Consider the following 24,482-nt stretch of genomic DNA (forward strand, 5'->3'; position numbering starts at 1 on the left):
TATCCAGATCATTTTGCAATATTGTAATGTCAAGGTCAGAGTTTAATATCCTACATAGTCATTAGTAATGACTGACACTTTACTCCCAGTCCCATCCACTAGGTCATTAATAAAGAGATTATAAAGAATTGGTCCTAGCACAGATCCCTGTGGTACCCCACTGCTGACTATATCCCATTTAGAGAACATGCCATTTATGATGACTGTCTCCTATCATTTAGCCAATTCCTTACCCATCTGCATATAGTTTCCCCCAGTCCTTGCTTCTGTAGCTTCAGTATAAGGCTGTTATGTGGTACAGTATCAAGTGCTTTTGCAAAGTCCAGATAAATCCCTCCAGCCGCATTACCAATATCAAAATTTGCACTCACCTCCTCATAGAAACCCAACATGTTAGTTAGACAGTTGAATCCATGCATGTTGTCAGCTATTATATTAATCTTTGCAATATATCTCTGAGGGTCATCTTTTATGATGCCCCATTAATTTGTATATTTTATATATGTAGGCCCCAGAATGGCTATAAAGGCCAAGCTAGACAAAGCTTACAGTCTAAAGATGCTCCAAAGAAATGAAGCATTATAGCCCAGGATATATTTCGGTCATATGCTAACAAATTTACAATAGGCAAAAATAGACAAATTAGACCACGTATGAGACAGAGGGAGATAAGGAGTTCTTGTGATCTATGCTCTACAATGAAAATCATAAAATCTCTTCACAATGAACACTCTTCTTCCCTTTGGCTGCCCTTACAGTAAACCCATAAGAGAACATAAAATCAAATTAAAGATAAGTGAATGTTATTATTGTTTATTTTTTCAAGCATCTTCGGTATCTGCTCTTTTTTTTGTGAGAGACAGGGAGAACAAAGACAATGAAGTTTTGAGCTTGACTGCTGGGTATTATCCTTTCGTGAAATCATGGCAGACACGTACTTTGTGAGGTCCACCATTCATCTCTACAATACGCCGATCTAGTACCCGTGGAGCACAATTAATCAATAGGTTACAAAGAGGAAGCTGAGATATAACCAACCAGAAACACAATCAATACGCTGAATAAGATTTCACGCAGATAACTATACATCCCTATGATGATCACAATGATCAGCCCATGCCCACTCTCAAAATGTCTATGAATGATGACAAAATCTCACTGTCAGGTAGGACACCATATTGATAGAGTAGGATATACCTGAAACGATCTCCTTCTCCTATTCTAGTGGAACAGATGTAATTTAGCGCTAATTTGCACTACAATATAGAAAAAAGCTACCTGCAAGTGATCTTACATCCAACGTAAGTGGCATGAGACCAGCACTGAAAAAAAAAACATCATCTTGGGATACTACATTATGAGAGGATTATGCTATATGTGCTTATTTGTGGCCTTCAGTGATAGTCAAGTGGATTGCACCCAGTTGAAGGTTTTCCTCGCATGTCACCATAATGTATTGAATATGAATAGAAAAAGTAAGCCCCAATTCATATTTTGAGTCCAGATGGCGCATAGCAAGGCGAGTTTGGGAACATCCTGATTGGGTACACCCTGTAGTTGTAGGGTGGGTTTTATGCTTTTTTTTTTAATTTAAAAAAAAATCCACACCTCACACCTGTGCATGTTACATTACCCATTCCATACCCGGATTTGCTTTTGGGGCATTTTCTTCATCCAGGTGCCTCCTCACTGTTTGACTGCTCACATTCCTCCTGACTTTATATTTTAGCACTTCAGGCCAGCATATTGACATCTGTCCCTTTAGCCATTTCAGCAGACTCCCGGCTCCCTTTTGTCACGCACACTGCAGCTTCACTCCTCACTTTTTTGGCCTCCTTTTCTGATCTTTAGCATTTTCCAGTCACCCATTTGATTGACACCATTCCGGCCTCACAAGGCACACCTTCATTGCACACATCTGTGCTTTCCCCTTTGACTATAGTCAAACTGAGACATTTATCTACTGACACTATATAGCCGGTATACTCAGTGGTCTGGGGTCTTCTGGTCTTTGACTAGCTAATTATATATTTATAGTTATCTATTTATCTTTTAATTTGCATTAGCATTGTTGTCTATTCCATGTGTGGACACTTCTTTGCACGTAGTGCTACCATGCTTGTTTAATAAAGGCATTTTTAGAACATCCGTCCCGCACTCTTTTTTGGACCTCAGGTTCAGAACATCCTCTCTTGGTTCTTTTTGCTGGTACTAGGAAAACCTTCAGGTGTCAAATATGCATTGAAAAAACGCACCAAAAATGGAGTGTGTGCACATGGCCTTAAAGATCTTAAAATTTGTGGAAACGTAGGGGTGGATGAATCTGTATATAGACCCAGAGAAGGAATTAATAAGAGATAAATCAAGCACAGTTTGATATTTTGACAGCCACTCTAAAAGCAACAGATCAGCTTCAAATGAAGAAACACTGAGGCAAGCTAGCATTTGTATTTCATCAAAAGGTGTAAAATCAAATACCAGATATTATCAAAACTAATCTGTTCTACAAATGAACACCAACAAAACGCCCTCAGAATTGGAATATCGTATGCAGGCATTATAGGGTAATCTTGTTTGCAGACAGTAGAAAAAGCTGGTGGATTTGGCTGCCTGCGTTATGGCGTTACTTTATTAGCTAAGCAAAAGTTTGTTAAATCATTTTGCTTTAATAAACTGTAAACCTGAAATCTTTCTTGGAAAAGCACTTCAGACCTAGCTGGTTTCCAATTTTCAGAATTATTACTCCTTTATTGCAGTAATTTAGAACAGGAAGAAAGAAAACCCCCTTTGTGTTCTCGTCACTCAGCTGCGCTCTGTATTAGAAGCCTGCCCCCCAGCCGAGATCGCTCTATAGCATACACGGCAAACTGCTATTTTCGCAGCAGGCAGAACAGTGTTCATCTTCCCAAAAGCGGCATTAATAAAAATGAGGCCGTAATAAACATGGTAATTTTGGTCAAAAGGTTACAAATTGGTGACACTGCTATTGCTTAGGTCGTTTCATACAATTAATTTTGCACTACAAAGATGCAAGCAGTGCTTCCAATTCCAACTCTTACCGGGGAACATATGATTTGTTTGGTGTTTCCTTCCTTCAGAATAATGCGTCACTCTACCATGATCATCCTGCCGTTCTACATGCACAATGAGCATTTCACAACAGTTCTGCACGTGAGGCGTCTTCTATATAACTAGTGCAATCTTCAGCACCACGGCATTATGTACTGCTAAGAGCCATACTGATGACTGATCGATGCCTGCTATTAATGTCAATGGGGCCCTAAATGCACAGATTAAAGACCTAACACTTAAAATGGCATTAAAGAAAGAAAAGGAGCTTCTAAAGCACAGTGCCACAAAGAACTACATTTAAAGTGCCTTTCAGAATGTGGTTTTATAAAAGGTGTTACCAAGATAGCCGCAATGTCATCTGATGAAAACTCTATAATGCCCACAAATGGCATATTAATTAGAGTGTGGTGCTGAATAACTCCACACTTAACCATTAATCTATACAAAAGAACATAGCTACCATAGAAAGCTTTCATGGGATCAGAATATTGATGACTCAATATCCAATCAACGGGGGTCCATCTCTAAACTCCACATATGCTCAGCTGCTCATAGAACCTTTTCCATTCGGCTGGCCCTAGAGACTCTTCTACTCCATTACCTGCATGCCATCTATACTTGCATGCTTGGAATTGCAGTGTTATCCTTTGAAGTTAAAGGGTTGTCCAGTTTTTTTATTTTCTATTCCATTGGCTTCTTGTGCAAATACAGTTGTACTGTACTTACCCACTTCCGCTCACCGGGTGAGCATGCCCCATACCCGGCAGGTAATGGAGGTGTGTTACAGCCAGCACCTACTTCTAACAATTGCAGATAGCGTGAAGTGCATCCCACGATTGTTAACCTGTTAAAGGGAACCTGTCACCCCCAAAATCGACAATGAGCTAAGCCCACCAGCATCAGGGGCTTATCTACAGCATTCTATAATGCTGTAGATAAGCCCCCGATGTATCCTGAAAGATGAGAAAAAGAGGTTAAATTATACTCACCCAGGGGCGGTCCCGCTGCGGTCCAGTCCAATGGGCGTCGCGAAGGATAGGAGGCGCCGGACTGGACCGCGACGCCCATCGGATCGGACCGCCCACCCAGGTGGGTATAATCTAACCTCTTTTTCTTATGTTTCAGGATACATCAGGGGCTTATCTACAGCATTCCAGAATGCCCCTGATGCCGGTGGGCTTAGCTCATCGTCGATTTTGGGGGTGACAGGTTCCCTTTAACAGGTTAACAATCGTGGGATGCGCTTCACGCTATCTGCAATTGTTAGAAGTTAGGTTCCCTTTAAATGCACTAACAACGCTCTGGCAGAATGGCACATCATTCAATGCACTCATTGTCATGCCTGTGATGTCATCTCGAGTTGCCACTAACCGGTTGATATGACAGCAGGACGGTCTGTTGAAGATCTCCATGCTTGCCATTACAGAGCTCCCTTGAAACTAGAACTTTGATGGGTTTTTTACTATATGCAGCAATTGCTGTGTATAGTACAAGCAATACGATGATCACAGGGTATAGTCCCCTAAGGGGACTTACAAATACAGTAAAAAGTAAAACAAAAAGTTATAAAAAATATGAAAAAAAATCCATAAAAAATTAATATTCTCTCCCATTAAAAATAAAAGTAATAACAAAATTAAAAAATGCACATATGTGGCATCACCACATTCAGAAAAGTTTGATATATCTAAATAAAAAAATAGTTAACCTGATCGGTAAACACCATAAATAGAATAAATTCAGGAAGTACAAAATTATGTTTTTTTGGTCACTGCAATACCACAAAAAAATGCTGTAACAAGAGATCAAAAAGTCATATCTATCCTAAAATGGTATCAATAAAAATGTTATCTCTCACCGCAAAAATAAGCCATCACACAGCTCTATCAACCAAAAATGAAACCGTTAGAGGTCTCAGAAAATGGGGACACAACCCCCAAAACATTTTTTTTTAAACTTCTGATTTTTTTCACCACTAATAATAAAACTTGTTTGGTATCGCCATAATTGTACTGATGAGGAGAATCATATTACAAGGTCATTTTAATCACAAATATACGCATTGAAAACAATTCTCAAAAAACAACGTCAGAATTGTGGGGTTTTTTTTTTACAATTTCACTGCACTTGGCATATTTTCCCGATTTCCAATACATTATGTGGTAAAATGAATGGCGTCAATCAAAAGTACAACTTGTCCCACAAAAATCAAGCCCTCATACTTCTATGTGGACAGAGAAATAAAAAAGTCATGGCTCTGGGAAGCAGAGGAGGAAAAAACGAAAATTGGTCACATCGGGAAAGGGTTAACAAAACCGGGTGGGAGCTGGAATTACTCGGCACTTGAGTGGCAGTGGACAAGTATGGCTCTATGCAGAATTACAAATATTTAAACCAGATCACCCCTTCAACAAGACAATGACACAATATCAAGCATGGTCACTACTAAGTAAGAGTGTAGGCTATCAGACCAAAGCCGCTACAGACCTCACTTCATACAGCTGGTAGTAGGGGTGCCGGGAGAAGGACCACGACCAATTAAACACCAATGGGCTATGCTAAGAATAATCCATTAATATTCTGAATCTGAAGAGATATTTTAATGACATTTCCTAATTTTCTACTCTCCAAATCAAATGTGACTTCTAGTAATACCAGCTCTCTTGCGAGGACCCTTGTTTCCATCCTAATGCAATTATAAAATATAGTTATCCAAGTGAAAATCATCCCGATGAGCTATAGCCCATACAAAATTGGAAAAGGGAAAGTGGCCATTGATAGAACAATTTATTCTTTCCTTATAGTTATTTCATGGAGAAGATATCACAGCCCAACCTACCGATGGTTGCTAAGTCATGAGTTGCTATAAATTCTCGTGCAGATTGTAGAGGCCTCCACGCAGAGCTTGTAGAGTAATGCAATGAGCCTGTATAAAGCCGTTATTCCACCTTTGAATGGTCTTGTTTCGAGAGGTAAAACTTCCCATTTATGAAAACTCCAATGGAGCATGCTAAAAATCTTCAATATACACAACAGTATACAGAAGTACAGTAGATGGCACCTCTATGGAAGCCCTATTACAACTCGCCACAAGATTATCTCTAAGGGTACTATACAACATTGGGGTCCTGGGTTCAAATCTCACCAAGGACGTCTACAAGGAGAGTTTGTATCTTCTCCCTGTCCTAGTGTGGGTTTCCTCCGGGTTCTCCGATTTCCTTTTACAAGCCCAACAACATACTGATGGGGAACTTAGATTATGGAAAGTAAAGTATATACAGTAAATTATAATAATGGGGGCACTTTCTGATGCAGTTTCTTACCCCGTAATACTATGAGCCTGGTGGTTACACTAACTTCTCCAACACTGTTGGATGCAACACATTCATATATTGCTTCATCTCTTGGTGTTCGTAAAGGTTGTATTCTTAGTACGGAACCAGATCCATCATCGAATTCTATTACCTGTGGAGGGAAAGTAAAGCTGTCACAGTTGTTGTTGGTTCTACCAATTATTCTGGCAAGACATGATCACAATATTATCAGTAGATACTTTTTACGTTGAGTTTCCCTCAACATTACATTAATTGGGAACAAAATTGTAAGTACTGTAAGAGTATTTATAAGAGCTAAGTTGTAAAATCCTTACCTGGATCCTTACCTGAAACATCAATCTCGTTTTCTGGAGAGCTATTTTAGTACCCAAAGGTAGATTTATTATTATATACAATATTAATACATTCTTGGTGCATTTTAATTAGAATCCTTGTGATCCACCTTGATTTATTGTAGAATTGTTCTACTCTTTATATACCTTGTCAAGTGTGGTATTCATCTTCACACATTTGCATCAGATTTACTACTTAACTAAAATAATACAAGACTCTGTTCACACTTGTAAGATTAAAAAAAAATGGAAACCGGACAGAGCCATTTTAGGCTAATAGGATGCAATGCAGAAAATGATGGATCCATCATGGCTCCACTAAAGGCATAAGTAGTCATGGTAGTGTAGACAGAGCCTAAAAAGTATTATGAAGCGTAATATTATGCCATTCTGTTATTCTTTTATTATGAAACCTTCCCAGTAATTTATTCAAGCAATATCTGGTTAGTAATCGATGTAATGGATCCTATGTGTCTTCATTTAAAGGGAAGTGTTCAGATTAGGAGCAAGAGCCGAAAAGCAGCTGTCATCATATGGTTTGGCTAATATCCCGAGTCATGTTTTGAGGCTTTTAGATGGGTTGGACAATAAATTAAAGAACAGCTACCTAAAGGTCTTAAAAAAAAATCTGTTAGCAGGTTTTTGCCATGTAATCCGAAAGCAGCATAATACAGGGGAAGAGAGCATGACTCCAGTGATGTGTCACTTACTGAGTTGCTTGATTTCATAGAATATCTGTTTTTTCTGCTGTAGATGTAGCAGTGGTCATAATGCTAAACTGTACATAAACCCTCTCACAACCCTGATTGGCAGCTTCCGGTGTACACTGTATATTGTCAACAAACTGCTAGTCAGTGGTGGGGGCAGGGTTACACAGAGTAGCTTGACTGCCGTGCACATGACACCTAGTCAGGCAATGATAATCCCCTGCTGATAAAACACTGATTGTTTTGAAACTATAATATGTAGTCCAGTAAGTGACACATCCATGGAATTAGGCTCGTTTGCCCTGCATTATGCTGCACTGAAATTATTAATAGCAAAAACCTGCTGACGGGTTCCCTTTAAAGGCTTATCTGAACTATGAAAAAAAGAGAAATCATGCAATTTTCACATTGGTTGTCAAGAGATGACACTGGAGAGACTATGTAGATCCTACCGCTGCCCCCAATGCTCAAAGATCGCAGCGAGGGGGTCGTAACTGAATCCACCAAGCTGTTATCTTTTGTCACAAACAGACCTCTTTTGCCCCCTATCGTCAAGACAATTAAGCAATTGACGGACAATTAAGAGGAGGCTACAACTGTTTCCACTAAGGCCGGTTATTGTCAAACTAACAGTGAGCGTATGGTATACACACCTCCGATTCCAATGAATTAAATACATGTATACACACCCAGTACGGTCACTACTAACTCCACGATAACCATACTCGCTGCTACTACCAGTTGTTTTTATACAGGCTGACTAGACGCCTGGATCTAGTAGCGAACGGCTTCGGGGAGCGATTTACAGAAGAAAAGGAACAGAACTATTACATTTTTTATTTAATCCAGAACGAGAGGCAGTGTTTATAATAATATACTAAAACAATGTATAAAGTGGAAAAAACAATAAAGCATGTACAGTTACATAAAATAAAAATGGATTAATAGACAAGCTTGCTACGCTGGTCACAGTGATGGCTCAGCTAGCGGATGGAAGCAATCCGATTCAAAACTTCTGGTTAACGTGTATCAAGTCTACACTGAGGTTTATCTTTTTTAGCATTGAGCAGCAATCATAATTTTCCTTGACTATTTATCAGCATCTAATTTACACCCACACACCCCTTGATGACCTCACTCGGGCAGAGTTGCGGTATGTTCTCAGCCCTTCAGGATTTTATTAAATTCCCAACATTAACACTATCTACACTCCTGATGATCGCAGAAGTTCACGTTTGCCGCCATATTTCTTTATCAGGCTTTTATCTTTACATAGATCGTAAACATGGCACGGCTGGTGTCAGCAATGTGACCACTATTGATTTTGGGTTTATAGGCAGGGGTCACCGTTATGAAAAAAATATGCATATTCTTCCCAGATTAGTCCTGAAGTTGAAGATGTATGCCCCATTAATATCAGATCTATACAAACCCCAATATAGATAACTTTCCACCGCTGCTCCAGTGGCTACTGTAGATGTTTTGATGAAAGGAAACTCATCCTGGAGAGCACAATAAGCATCATGCCTTAATTGTTTGTTAGATATTTGCTTCCCTTCCTTTCAAAGCTTAGATTCTATGGCTGTCTCCCCACAACAGATATCCTCTTTCAGTCACCTGAACACTGCAAGGAGTCTGGGCTTCAACGGGAACTTGAATGATTAACTCTTCCAACCTTAATTGGTTTCCTCACCCCCCACTTCCCTATGCCCATTGAGCAATTCTACATCAAGGAGGTTTAGAAGATAAGCTCCTTTTACCATTGTAAATTCTGTGAGTAGAGAGAAGGGTGAGGTGAATGCCCCCTCACTTGGGTTGCTTTATGAATTTTAATGTTTTCTATGACATGGGTCACTGGGGATTTTCTTGATTTATACTTCCTGTTCTTTCAGGAAATAGACTGACTCATTTTTTTTGTATTAAAGCATCTAATGAGTGTGAATAAAAGTTACCGTGGCTCAGTGGTTAGCACTGCAGCCTTGCAGCACTGGAGTCCTGGGTTCAAATCTTACTAAGGACAACATCTGCAAGGAGTTTGTATGTTCTCCCCATATTTGCGTGGGTTTCTTTGGGGTACTCCGATTTCCTACTACACTTCAAAGACATATTGATAGGGAATTTAGATTGTGAACCCCATTGGGGACAGTGATGATAATGTCTCTAAAGCGCTGTGGAATAAGATAGCACTGTATAAGCAAAGCATAATAAATAAATAATGGAGCTGTGACATCACCTATTGTGAATGGTTAGATTATTTACTGCACACATTGGATAACTTGTCATTGCAATCCTGCCTGTAATGATAATGAGTATGAGTCTAAAATAGCCCCAGTTGGCAGTGTAAAAATTGCAAGTTTTCAATTTTTTTAAAACATTTAATACAAAAACCTAATTTTAACAAGAAGCCATTTTCTGATATTCTCTCACATTCCCTTAGACACAAAGGATCACTCACCTAAATTTGCCTACAACTTAAAACTCCAAATTCCTATTGGTTTCATACCACTTTCTAGATTGTTTATAGCTTTCAGCAAAATGTTGCTCCTGTGGTTATAGTTAAAGGGCCACTGTCACCCCCCCCCAGCCATTATAAACTAAAAAAACCACCTTGTGCAACAGTAATGCTGCAGTCTAACAAGGTGGCTCTTTTAGTTTTTATTTGTGTTATTCCCACAATAAATGTATTTATAATTTTGCTGAAATACCTCTCTTTGTACCTGGAGGCGGGTCTGAAGCCTCCTCTTAGAAGCGCCCAACTGCCGTCAGTCATCTCTTCTGGGGAGATTGTCGCCGAGGGGGCGGGCAGTGCGGCCACCCTGTTACTGAATCCCCGCCCCGCACTGTGTTATGCATTATGCACAGTGCGGTTTTGGCATTCCTGGGCATGCGCACTGCGCTTGTCAGATGCTCCCCAGGTCCTCCGCCTTCCAGCGTTGTTCTGTGCGGCTGTTCCAAACGCCGGCAAGGATACCTGTATATTCCGGCAACGCTGAAAGGCGGGGGACCTGGGGAGCGTCTGACAAGCGCAGTGCGCATGCCCAGGAATGCCAGCCCGCACTGTGCATAATGCATAACACAGTGCGGGGCGGGGATTCAGTAACAGGGTGGCCGCACTGCCCGCACAGGCACAGAACAGAACCCGGCACCAGCGCTAGGACGGCAAAGGCTCTATGTGCCTACACAAGGCAGAAGAGCAGAGCGCAGGCGCCGGATTTCACACAATAACAGCGCTGAGGGGGCGGCGAAAATCAACACAAGAGATGACTGACGGCAGTTGGGCGCTTCTAAGAGGAGGCTTCAGACCTGCCTCCAGGTACAAAGATAGGTATTTCAGCAAAATTATAAATACATTTATTGTGGGAATAACAGAAACAAAAACTAAAAGAGCCACCTTGTTAGACTGCAGCATTACTGTTGCACAAGGTGGCTCTTTTAGTTTATAACGCTTGGAGGGGGTGACAGTGGCCCTTTAATGGTATTACTCTGACTTTTCTATCATTCTCTAAACTGTGGGCCTCGCCATTGATTATTTAAAGACGTATCAGATAAATGGCATAATTAGACATAAATCAAACACTGAGCATTTTCATGGAACCTGGTCTGTGTAGAAGGACTACATGAAGCAGTAGCTCAATAGTAGATGGTATTCCGGATGTTCATGACATTGTAAAGCTTGGTTTTGGAATTTGGTATCAATTTGGGTGAGTGTTTGAATACCTGGAATAAACTGTATATCTGCAAAGTCTGCACACACTTCATGCTGACAAAAGACTTGTGCTCCCCAGGTAATAGATTTACATGGTATACCAAGAGAATATTAGAGTCAATTAGTTGTCTTTAACAGAAGACGGTGATGGTGATTTATCTTTCTCCACTATGGACTATTTTTGGATCTGTCATGAAGAGCAGGATGGCATTCTTTTCTTTTACTGGCCACCTGTCCCCCCACTTAGTAGACACATCCACCTGTTGGACTGACACCACTTGTTGTGGCTATGTGGTTCTAAGAGAAGTGTGTTTGATCCACTGCTTGTAAACTATAGATGCCTCACACAGTCAAGTTCATATCAAGAGCTAGCTAAATCAAGGATGTCTACCTACTTGGCCCACACACAGAGAAAACGGATGCAAATATGAAAACTATGTACAACCCATTAATATTTTATGTTACAGTGACTTCTTTGGAAAATTATACAGACAACCCCCAAAAACACATCATAATTTGTCCATATATTCCTGAAAATAAAGAAAATATTGAAGCTTACATGCAACGACTAAGTAACCAAAGATAAAAAAAAAATAAAGATCTGTGGCAGCTATATACATGTACAGATATGCATGAAAAATTGTTTTTATTTGGCATCAATTCCTTCAGAACATATAGAGATTCTACATGTCAAACACTTGATTCTGGTTAAAATTTATCTGATAAAGTCTAAAATTGGAAAATCACAATGAATTCATATAGTACACTACATTAACAAAAAAGTAAAATCAGGGTTTTCTATGATTAACTCCTTTCCTACATGTGCCGTAATAGTACGGACATGTCGGATTCCCCCGGTTTGGTGAAGTCCCCGATGCTGAGCACGCATCTTCCTGACACATGACAGCCAATCTATACAGCTGGCATGTGCCTGCAACAGCCGCGGGTGGAATCGTGATCCACCCTGTTGTGAACTCTATTTTTGGGCTCCCTCTAGTGGTCACAAGCGGTACTGTGTAGTGTTGTCTTTCTGCAGGTTGGCAGCATCAGCTGGTTCGTTATCCTTGGTTGGTTTCCTATTTAGCTCACCTGGATACTCAGTTCCTTGCCTGCTCTCAATGTATTCAGTGCTCTTCAGATTCCTTGTGACTACCTTGCTCCCAGTCTCTCCAAGACAAGCTAAGTTTTTGTTTGTTTATTTTTTGATTATCAGCATTCATCATGTTTCTTGTCCAGCTTGCTAAAATGTGATTTCCTCGCTTGCTGGTTGCTCTAGGGGACTGAGTTTCTCCCCCCACACCGTTAGTTGGTGCGGGGGTTCTTGAAATCTCAGTGTGGATATTTTGTAAGGGTTTTTTACTGACCGCACAGACCCCTTTTCTATTTTCTGCTATCTAGTATTAGTGGGCCTCATTTGCTGAATCTGCTTTCACCCCTGTGTATGTACCTTCCTCTTACCTCACCGTTATTATTTGTTGGGGGCTTCTATATCTTTGGGGATTATTTCTCTGGAGGCAAGTGAGGTCTTTCTTTCTCTCTAGGGGTAGTTAGTTCCTCAGGCTGGCTCGAGACGTCTAGGATTTTAGACACGTTCACCGGCTACCTTTAGTGTGTTGGATAGGTTCAGATTTGCGGTCAGTCCAGTTTGCCACCTCTCTAGAGCTTGTCCTATGTTTTGTTACTTAGCTGGAGTATTTTGTGATCCTCAACCACTAAGGATCATAACACCACCCGCAGCTGTTAACTAGCTGAATGCCGCTGTCAATCCCTCACAGTGGCATTTAACTCGCGCTTACAGGAAGAGCGTCACTAATCCCACCCATCAGCTCCTTCTTCACATGATCTTGGTCACTGATGTGTTGGCATGACAACCAGAGGTCTGCAGCAGACCTCTGTGGTTGTCATTGCCAGATTGCTATGAGCACCGCCTCGTGGTCGGAGCTCATAGCAAGTGAACATTTCTGCTACACACAGGAGATCTGAACATCACCTGTGTGTAGCAGACTCGATCAAAGTACTGCAGCTTCTAGTCTCCTGTGGAGACTATTGAAGCATGCAAAAAGTAAAAAAATAAGTTTTTAAAATAATAAGCAATATACAAGTTCAAATCACCCCCCTTTCGCCCCATTCAAAATAAAACAATAAAAAAATTAAATATACACATATTTTGTATCACCGCATTCAGAATTGCCAGATCTATCAATATAAAAATAATTAACCTGATTGCTAATCAACGTAACGAGAAAAAAAATGAAAAACGCCAATATTATGTTTTATTTTTGGACACTGCTACATTGAAATAAAATGCAATAACGGACAATCAAAACATTGTGTCTACACCAAAATTGTATCAGTAAAAACAATAGCTCGAGACGCAAAAAATAAGCCCTCGCACAGCCCCAAATCCCGAAAAATGGAGACGATACAGGTCTCGGAAAATGGCACCATTTTGTTAAAACAAATTTTGGAATTTTTTTTCACTACTTAAATAAAAAAGAACCTAGACATGTCTGGTGTCTGAACTCAGAATGACCTGGAGAATCAGAATGGCAAGTCAGTTTTATCACTTAGTGAACAAAAAAAAAGCAAAAAAAAAACAATTGTGGGATTGCACTTTTTGCGCAATTTCATCGCACTTGGAATTTTTTCCAGTACACAATATGCTAATTCCAATGGTGTCATTCAAGAGTACCACTTGTCCTGCAAAAAACAAGCCCAAATGGCCATATTGACAGAAAAATAAAAAAGTTATGACTATGGGAAAAAGGGGAGCAAAAAACGAAATGCAAAAACGGAAAATGGCCTGGGGTTTAAAAGGTAAAAGGGAACCTGGCAGCTTATACAGTACATGCTGCCAGACCCATGGGCAGCATAAATCAGACATTGGTTATATGATTTCAGCCAGGTATGTTTGACTTTTGAAAAGCTTTTAAAAGCCGATTGGCACCAAGACTTATGGTTAACTAGTTGAAAAGGCCAATTCCTGGCATCTTCTCCCCGCCCGCCCTTAGTGACTGACAGGTCTCTCTCTATACAAACACAGCAAGAAACCCATCAAACATACCTGGCTGAGATCATAGAACCAGTGTCTGATACATGCTGCCTGGGGATCAGACAGCATGTATCTGCTGTCAGGTTCCCTTGAAATTATTCATTTTTCTTGTACTGTGTGTTTGCTTAAACAATCTACAAATGCCTCTAAAGCTGGTCAAACACTCCAGACAGATATGGGGCGAACAAGTGTTCATGCAACATCTATTCCTTCTATTCCCCCTCACCACTAGGTCGATTTCACACATCCTGATATTTCCAGTATCGTAAAAACGATACCGGAGATATCAGTGTCCGTGTGTGTAATACTTGCGGCACACATGTGGCAACCGTGTGCCGCAACAGTACCACACAGACTGGCGTCGGGGAAGAAGCGCTACAGTAAGCGCTGTTCCTCGGTGCCGGTTGCTGAAGACGGTACTCATTCTCTCCTGCTCTGCCGACGATCAGCGCAAGATGGGGAGAATGCTGAGAGTTGTATTCAAGTGAGAACAATGAAAGCATCTTATAGAAACCTCTCCATTACTAAGTAGTGGGTTAGATGTAATCTGACAATACAAAGGTGACATCAACCCCACAAATATTGAATCCCACTTGCCACCACTACAGGGAAAGTGGGAAGAGCCAGGCAAAGTAACAGAATTGGCGCAGCTGTAAGATGTGCCTTTTCTGGGTAGCAGCGGGCTGCTATTTTTCGGTAGGGGGGGGGGGGCATATACAGTTAGGTCCATATATATTTGGACAGAGACAACATTTTTCGAATTTTGGTTATAGACATTAGCACAATGAATTTTAAACAAAATAATTCAGATGAAGTTGAAGTTCAGACTTTCAGCTTTCATTTGAGGGTATCCACATTAAAATTGGATGAAGGGTTTAGGAGTTTCAGCTCCTTAACATGTGCCACCCTGTTTTTAAAGGGACCAAAAGTAATTGGACAGATTCAATGATTTTAAATAAAATGTTCATTTTTAGTACTTGGTTGCAAACCCTTTGTTGGCAATGACTGCCTGAAGTCTTGAACTCGTGGACATCACCAGACGCTGTGTTTCCTCCTTTTTGATGCTCTGCCACGCCTTCACTGTGGTGGTTTTCAGTTGCTGTTTGTTTGTGGGCCTTTCTGTCTGAAGTTTAGTCTTTAACAAGTGAAATACATGCTCAATTGGGTTGAGATCAGGTGGCTGACTTGGCCATTCAGGAATATTCCACTTCTTTGCTTTAATAAACTCCAGGGTTGCTTTGGCTTTATGCTTTGGGTCATTGTCCATCTGTAGTATGAAACGACGACCGATCAGTTTGGCTGCATTTGGCTGGATCTGAGCACACAGTATGGCTCTGAATACCTCAGAATTCATTCGGCTGCTTCTGTCCTGTGTCACATCATCAATAAACACTAGTGACCCAGTGCCACTGGCAGCCATGCATGCCCAAGCCATCACACTGCCTCCGCCATGTTTTACAGATGATGTGGTATGCTTTGGATCATGAGCTGTACCACGCCTTCGCCATACTTTTCTATTTCCATCATTCTGGTAGAGGTTGATCTTGCTTTCATCTGTCCAAAAAATGTTTTTCCAGAACTGTGCTGGCTTTTTTAGATGTTTTTTAGCAAAGTCTAGTCTAGCCTCTTTATTCTTGATGCTTATGAGTGGCTTGCACCGTGCAGTGAACCCTCTGTATTTACTTTCATGCAGTCTTCTCTTTACGGTAGATTTGGATATTCATACGCCGACCTCCTGGAGAGTGTTGTTCACTTGGTTGGCTGTTGTGAAGGGGTTTCTCTTCACCATGGAGATTATTCTGCGATCACCCACCACTGTTGTCTTCCGTGGGTGCCCAGGTCTTTTTGCATTGATGAGTTCACCAGTGCTTTCTTTCTTTCTCAGGATGTACCAAACTGTAGATTTTGCCACTCCTAATATTGTAGCAATTTCTCGGATGGGTTTTTTCTGTTTTCGCAGCTTAAGGATGGCTTGTTTCACCTGCATGGAGAGCTCCTTTGACCGCATGTTTACTTCACAGCAAAACCTTCCATATGCAAGCACTACACCTCAAGTCAACTCCAGGCCTTTTATCTGCTTAATTGAGAATGACATAATGAAGGGATTTCCCACACCTGTCCATGAAATAGCCTTGGAGTCAATTGTCCAATTACTTTTGGTCCCTTTAAAAACAGGGTGGCACATGTTAAGGAGCTGAAACTCCTAAACCCTTCATCCAATTTTAATGTGGATACCCTCAAATGAAAGCTGAAAGTCTGCACTTCAACTGCATCTGAATTGTTTTGTTTAAAATTAATTGTGGTAATATCTATAACCAAAATTAGAAAAATGTTGTCTCTGTCCAAATATATATGGACCTAACTATCAATGGCCCCTTATCAGCCTGAGAATACCAGCCCCCAGTTGTCAGCTTTAGAGAGTCTGGTTGTCAAAATTGTGGAAAAACTCTACGCCAATTGTTTTGCTTATTTAAATAATTTAAAAAAACAGCGTGGGGATCCCTTTATTCTTGATAACCAACCATGCTAAAGCTGACAGGGGGTTGCAGCCCCCAGCTGTGTTTTGCCTGGCTGGTTATAGAAAATAGAGGGGAACCCAGGCCGGATTATTTATTTACAGCACAGGAGCCGGCTGATGAATACTCCCATCAGCCGCTCCTGCTGTCACTGTTATTAGCGGCAGCAGGTGTGTGATAGGAGTAATGATCCCATCAGCCGCCGCCTGCTTTGATTGTTCTCACTTGAGTACAACTCTCATCATTATCCCTTGATCGCGCTGATCGCCGGCAGAGCAGGGAAGAATGAGGAGAGTCGTCTTCAGCACCCAACGCCGGGGAACAGCGCTTACTGGAGCGCTGCTTCTCATGTGCTGGGGCGTATAATACGGATGACATCCCTGTGTGTCATCCATGTGCACGTGTTCGGGACGTTTTGCAGTCATTGCTGATGGTAAAAAATGGATATGTCTACTTGCAGGTCACATTGACACACGGTCCGTGGAAACACACTGACGTGCACAGACTCATTAACGTGAATGGGTTTATGTGTGTAAGTGTCTTCAGTACGTGTGAAAACTATCACCACACGTACGGGAGACACTGACGTGTTAAAGAGCCCTTAAAATGTATGCTCAGCTTAGAATGCAGGTGTCCTGAATGGGGAGACTGGATAAAATTAAAGTTTAATGGAAGTACTATGTGACAAAATATCAATGGCTACTATTGCAATATATTAACTATTGTAGCCACTACTGTACTTTTGCAGAACAAAGGTGTCATAAGGTATGCCCTATTTTTTCATTGCCTCAATGTCTCATTATCTAGTACCATTGATGCCAAATTATGCATATAGTAATACCATCAGTGAGTGAAATCAGCTACAAAATGGCAAAAGTGTATGATTGCTACAGAATAGAGATGAGCAAATAAATTTGATGCAAATCAAATTTGTGCTAAATCTTAGGAAATTTCTGATGAATTTGAACAAATTGAAATTTATTTCGCACAAATCAGCCAAAAAATATCCGCTGCTTCTTTACACATTTCAAAAACCTACTTCAACCACAGCTCACAAGACCTCCGACACCACTGGGTTTGCTCCCACATCATGCCTTGCAGCTATCAGATCACATGGCTACCGCTGGATTAATATGAATTTATATGCTGAGGTCACCTTAACATTATTATGGCGGCGTTTGTGTTAAAAGAGCTTGAAAGGGTTGAATACAGTACAGTTCTAGGGGACCTCAGAGTGTTACATGCATCTTTTCATTGCAATCAACTTTACAGTATTGTAAATCGCTGCAAATCAATTGGCTGTATATTGAACTTTTTGGAAAAATTTGGTCAATATGTTGAATTCGAATATCAAAAGATTCATTCATCTCTACAACAAATGAAGCCCATGATTATGGAGTTTTTAAAGTATTTAATACTGAATAAAGGCATGTATACTCACATAAAGACAACACAACAGCAAACAAAAAGCAACATGCAGAGAGCACATAAAACACTTTGCTAATACTCGTGTTCACAATAAAATTCTTTCAAATGAGAACCAATAGATTGGATTTACTAAATGGTTTCTGTACCAGCCTAGTTTGCCAGTAGCTTTCTACTACAAGTCCCAAGGATCTGTAGTGAGGAACCACGTGGAAGGCCTTATATCATGAACCGTGTATAAAAAGGTACCACCACCACAACTCCATGCATGTGTAATCTTTGACGGAGGAACAGAACAATGGACCTAATACCTCAAATCTCTGGTTGCTGACTTTCTTTCCCTTTTTATTCCAAACTATTTTCGGTCGGGGGTCTCCGGTAGCTTGACAAATAAATGACGCAACTCCCCCTGATACTCCTGTTTGATCAACGGGGCTTCTCGTAAACCTTGGTGGAGCTAGAAAAAGAAAGGAGAGATACACATTAGAAGATAACAAACATGCATAGAAATAGAGGCACAATTAAAGACACTTCTACAGCCGACTGCATTCTGGAAACTTTATAAAACGGGTAAAATGATCCTTTTAAAAATTTTATTTGTGGGTTAATTTTCCTGCTTATCCCATTTTACCAAAAACAATAACAATTCACTTTGATTTCCACAGCCAGATGACTCCAGTCACAAGGCAATTAGTCAGGAGATTGTTCTCCTACCGTTTTCATGTCATGGATTGAGGGAAAGAGACTACAGTGTGAAGTATTAACTTGACATGTGTCCCTAGTAATTCACGAAGCATGACATACCGTACACTCACTCAAGTAATGCGGCCACATCACAGTCAAAGGAAAGGCACAGCAAGAAAATAAAGCCCATGTATAGGTAGGGGCTGGTGTTATTCTTAGCGTGGAGCTGCTGGTTACATCTACTGAGTAGCAATGTGAATTGTTTCCTGTGATTCTTTCTGTCTTTACTTTCATAAAAATAGACCAATTAAAGAATTACCCTCAAAAATCATTCTTCAAAAATTCCAAAAGGAATCTACTTTCCAATGTAGCTATTATTTGCAAAAAGAATGGCATTTTAGTCTTAAGTGGGCCCCAGTGGCGTAACTACAAAGTTATGGGCCCCGGTGCGAACATTCAAATGGGCCCCCCCCTCAAAACCTCCCCCATTTGAGCCTTAACGCTATTGAAACTGTATGACCAAGCCAAGGTACATTCCTGAATCTCCATAATGTTAAAATAGACACCAATTTAAGTAAAATTAATTGAGACATCAGTAGGTTAAGTGTTTTTGAATATCCATATTGAATCAGGAGCCCCATATAATGCTCCATACAGTTCATGATGGCCCCATAAGATGCTCCATATTAAAATATGCCCCATATAATGCTGCATAAAGGTTAATAATGACCCCATAAGATGCTCCATAGGCACATTTGCCCCATATAATGCTGCATAAAGGTTAATAATGGCCCCATAAGATGCTCAATAGACACATTTGCCCAATATAATGCTGCAGAAACGTTGATTATGGCCCCATAAGATGCTCCATACGGACACTTGCCCCATATAGTGCTGCACAAATGTTATGGCCCCCATATAGTGCTGCACAAATGTTATAGCCTCATATAGTGCTGCACAAACATTATGGCCCCCATATAGTGCTGCACAAACATTATGGCCCCCATATAGTGCTGCACAAATGTTATGGCCCCCATATAGTGCTGCACAAACGTTATGGCCCCCATATAGTGCTACACAAACGTTATGGCCCCCATATAGTGCTGCACAAACGTTATGGCCCCCATATAGTGCTGCACAAATGTTATGGCCCCCATCTAGTGCTGCACAAACGTTATGGCCCCCATATAGTGCTGCACAAACGTTATGGCCCCCATATAATGCTGCACAAACTTAATGGCCCCATACAGACACTTGCCCATATGCTGTTGCTGCGATAAAAAAAAAACAAAAACACATACTCACCTCTCCGTCGCTCAGGCCCCTGGCACTTTCAATATTCACCGCTCCTCGTTCCAGCCGCCGCTCCATCTTCCGCCTCCTCCACACTGATGCTCAGGCAGAGGTGCGCACTAACTACGTCACCGCGCCCTCTGACCTCAGCATCACAGCAGAAGACAGAGCGGCGGCTGGAACGAGGAGAGGTGAATATCGCGCAGCGCAGCGCTCCCCTCCCCGTTATACTCACCTGCTCCTGGCACGGTGCAGTCCCTGCAGGTAATGAGTGGTACCATGTGTCCGCTCAGTACAGAAAGAAGCTGGGGCGCCGGGCAGCCAGGGACCTGCAGGGACCGCGCCTGGAGTAGGTGAGTATAATTAGACAGCCCCCGCTCCCTGGCCCTGCCAACCCCCTCCTTGGACCGCCACCACATCAGGCGGCCCGCTGTCGGCTGCGCCCCCGGATACGCCACCACTGCTCTGACCTGCCGGGCCCCTGACCCGCCGGGCCCGGTCGCAATGGGGGCCGCTGCGACCGCGGTAGTTATGCCCCTGGTGGGCCCCTTCTATACAATTAGCATTCTAAATCTAAAATATTTTAGTGTTGGGATAAGCGTAGATAAGGCCAGGACCGTGATATAATAATAATAATAATCTTCATTTATATAGCGCATATTCCGCAGCGCTTTACAGTTTAACAGTTTCAAACACAACAGTCATGGGTAACAATGTTAACAATACAGTAATAAAGCAAAAAAGACAAAATACGACAACCCTGCTCGTGAGAGCTTACAATCTACAATGAGGTGGGGAGATACAAAGTACAGGTGTGTATTTACAATTATGTATTTACAATGATGGTCCAGCCATCTTCAGGGAGTGGGGGGTAGATGGTGTAAGATTGCTCTTACTGAGTGTATTGGGGGACACTCGCTTGGCACGGGATTCAAGTACTTAGGCACAGGTTTTCACTTTAACAGTCCATGTGGTTTATTATGGAGTCATAAGCCACAGAAATATGTACAAGCAAACAGTCTTAACATCAACTCTTTACATCATAGTATACGGCTACGAAAACGCGGTCACTAAACACGCTGAACCTCTGTGTCCAGTAATCGTGGGTGATCGCATGCCATACAGTTCATTAATTCTCCATGGGGCACAACAGGCACCAACATACGATATTACGGTTGCAGTCTCTAATCATGCTGGACCTTACTCTGTCCAGTTGCCATGGGTGACTGCACGGTTCCCCATACGCTGGGTTACCTTCTAGGAGCTCCTGCTCCACATGCTGACTCCTGTCAGTACTCTCTCTCACAGGGAAGCTGCCGAACTGTAATCACCGTTCCGGGCAATGCCTTACTCACCAGGCCACCTGACAGTCCAGATCCTCGGACGGGCTGTAGCTTCCCCAAACGCAGTGCCATCACAAACTTTGCACACGCGTCCTCTCTGTGCGCTATTCAGGACGTCCATCCCCATCTGGGACCGTCCAACACACAGGACCCCAGGTCCAAGGCCTCCTCTTCAGGGATCTAGTCCTACTCCCAGGACCTCCCAACACAGAGGCCCTCCAGGACCTGGCACACAGGCTACTCAGGACCATCCATCTCACTCCATCATGTGACCCACATGGTCACATTATATACTTGCAGCCACTCCCCTAGGTGGGAAGTGTGTGTGGCTATTTCAACCTTTACAACTACAGATATGCCTCCAAGCATATCCTAAGGAGCACATGCAGCGCCCCTTAGCTGTAACAGGGGTCACTGCATCACAATGGAGATAGTGAATGGGCTACACACACACAAACATAAAATGAGTTTGATTAGGGAACGTGATAGGCCGCTCTGAACAAATGAGTTTTGAGCAAGCGCCTAAAACTATGCAAGTTATGGATGGTCCTAATATCTTGGGGTAGAGCATTCCAGAGGATTGGCGCAGAACGGGAGAAGTCTTGGAGTCGGGACTGGGAGGTACGGATTAGTGCAGAGGTTAGTCGAAAATCGTTTGCAGAGCGCAGTGGTCGGCTAGGCCGATAGACAGAAATGAGAGAGGAGATGTAAGGGGGTGCCGCACTGTGGAGAGCTTTGTGGGTGAGAACAAGTACTTTGAATTGTATCCTGTAATGAATGGGCAGCCAGTGTAATGACTGGCGAAGAGCGGACACGTCCCAGTAACTATTAGCCAGATGGACAACCCTGGCTGCCGCATTAAGGATAGACTGGAGAGGGGAAAGTCGCGTGAGGGGGGGGCCAATTAATAGAGCGTTACAGTAGTCCAGACGGGAGTGGATTAGGGCGACAGTGAGAGATTTTGTTGTCTCCATGGTGAGAAAAGGGCGGATTCTACAGATGTTCTTTAGGTGTAAGTGGCACGAGCGGGCAAGAGATTGTATGTGGGAGGTGAAGGCGAGATCAGAGTCAAACATAACACCCAGGCAGCATGCCTGCTGCCGGGGTGTTATTATGGTGCCACCCACGGAGATGGAAATGTCAGATTTAGGGAGGTTAGTAGAAGGCAGTAGCAGAAGAAGTTCAGTTTTGGAGAGGTTGAGTTTCAGATAGAGAGCGGACAAGATGTCAGAGACTGCGGACAGACAGTGAGTGGCGTTCTGTAGTACAGCGGGGGTAAGGTCATCAGCATAAAGATGGTACTGAAAGCCAAATCTGCTGATGGTCTGTCCAATTGGGGCCGTGTAGAGGGAGAAGAGAAGGGGGCCAAGGACTGAGCCCTGAGGTACCCCAACAGTGAGAGGAAGAGGAGATGAAGTGGAGCCGGAGAACAGAACACTGAAGGAGCGTTCAGAAAGATAGGAAGAGAACCAGGAGAGAGCAGTGTCCTTAATGCCTAGTGACTGGAGCCTAGAGAGTAGGAGAGGCTGGTCAACCGTGTCGAAAGCTGCAGAAAGATCGAGGAGAATGAGCAGAGAGTGGTCACCGTTACATTTTGCTGTCAGAAGGTCATTGGTCACCTTGATGAGTGCAGTTTCTGTCAAATGTAGGGGGCGGAACCCGGACTGTGAAGGGTCTAGGAGGGAATGAGTGGAGAGGTAACGGGTAAGGCGGGAGTAGACTAGGCGCTCCAGGAGTTTTGAGATGAAGGGGAGATTGGAGACCAGTCTGTAGTTGTTTGTGCACGATGGGTCAAGGGTGGGTTATTTTAGTAATGGAGTAATGATAGAGTGTTTGAAGGAGGAGGGAAAAATGCCAGAGGAAAGGGAGAGATTAAAAATTGTAGTTAGGTGAGTTGTGACGACTGGAGAGAGAGACTAGAGGAGGTGTGAGGGAATGGGGTCGGTGGTGCATGTAGTCGGACGAGAAGAGGAGAGGAGCTTGGAGACTTCTTCTTCTGTGATGGGATCGAATGTGGAGAGTGAGCCAGGGGAGATGCAGGGAGGAATGGGAGTCATTGCACTTGGTGTCTGGGAGCGGATTTCCTGACGGATATTGTCTATTTTCTCTATAAAGTGGGAGGCCAGGTCATCAGCACAAGTGTCTGTGATAGGGTCTTGTGATTTTGGCCTGAGGAGGGAGGTGTTAAAAAGTTTCTTGGGGTTGTTGGATAGTGAGGAGATCAGGGTGGTGTAGTAGGACTGTTTGGCGAGGTGAAGGGCAGAGTTATAGGTCCTTAACATAAATTTGAAGTGTACGAAGTCTTCTGGGGTGCGAGTTTTCCTCCATAAGCGTTAAGCACTCCTAGAGCATCGCTGGAGAAATCGGGTTTGCGATGTGAGCCTGGGCTGTTTCACTCTGTGTTTGGAGGTTCTGAGGGTGAGGGGAGCTACTGGCAGTGGATTTTGGTGGTGGTATTGAGATAAAACACAAGTTGTCAGGGTTACTCTCATTTTAACAATTGTAGAAATATTGCTCAGATATGGCATTGAAGACCTGTCACTTACCGTAAATATGTAATTTTACTCCCGGGTGTAAATGCCACTGTTCAAATTAATCTGGCATTGCTTTAATTTAAAGGGAATCTGTCAGCAGGTTTTTGCTAAGTAATCTGAGAGCAGCATGAGCTAAGGGTTACAATTCAGTATGTGACACATATCTAGCTGTGTGCAGTTCTTTACTAACTTTTATCACAAGGAGATTATCATTGTTGTGACTAGCTGGTACACGGGCACTCGTCCGACTCCGCCCCTACTGTGATAAGCAGCTCACTGTCTATAGACAATGTACATACTGGGTCTGGTGTGGGCGGGGTACCTGTGGTGTGGGCGGGGTTAGCTTTCTCACTCTACTGCATTGCTTAATCTAAAAGCTTTGATTGTGTCAGAACTGCTACACCCAGCCATCTAAGTGATACATTGTTAGATTCAGGGTCTCTTTGCCTACATCATGCTGCTCTCAGATGAAGTAGCAAAAAC

General features: G+C 42.4%; 1 protein-coding gene across 26 annotated transcripts in view; it reads right to left on the minus strand.

The window, feature by feature from the left end:
• The window catches only part of PTPRD (protein tyrosine phosphatase receptor type D), a 2,959,440-nt gene that overhangs the window by 253,647 nt on the left and 2,681,311 nt on the right, over positions 1-24,482 (minus strand). For all 26 annotated transcript variants that reach the window (XM_077249189.1, XM_077249205.1, XM_077249204.1 and 23 more), the window contains 2 exons: positions 18,457-18,602; positions 6,396-6,537 (listed from right to left, as the gene is read on the minus strand). In XM_077249189.1, the coding sequence (XP_077105304.1) occupies positions 6,396-6,537; positions 18,457-18,602 (288 nt within the window). The remainder of the gene's footprint in view (positions 1-6,395; positions 6,538-18,456; positions 18,603-24,482) is intronic.

This window comes from Ranitomeya variabilis, chromosome 1, assembly GCF_051348905.1.
Source record: "Ranitomeya variabilis isolate aRanVar5 chromosome 1, aRanVar5.hap1, whole genome shotgun sequence".
NCBI classification, from domain to species: Eukaryota; Metazoa; Chordata; class Amphibia; order Anura; family Dendrobatidae; genus Ranitomeya; species Ranitomeya variabilis.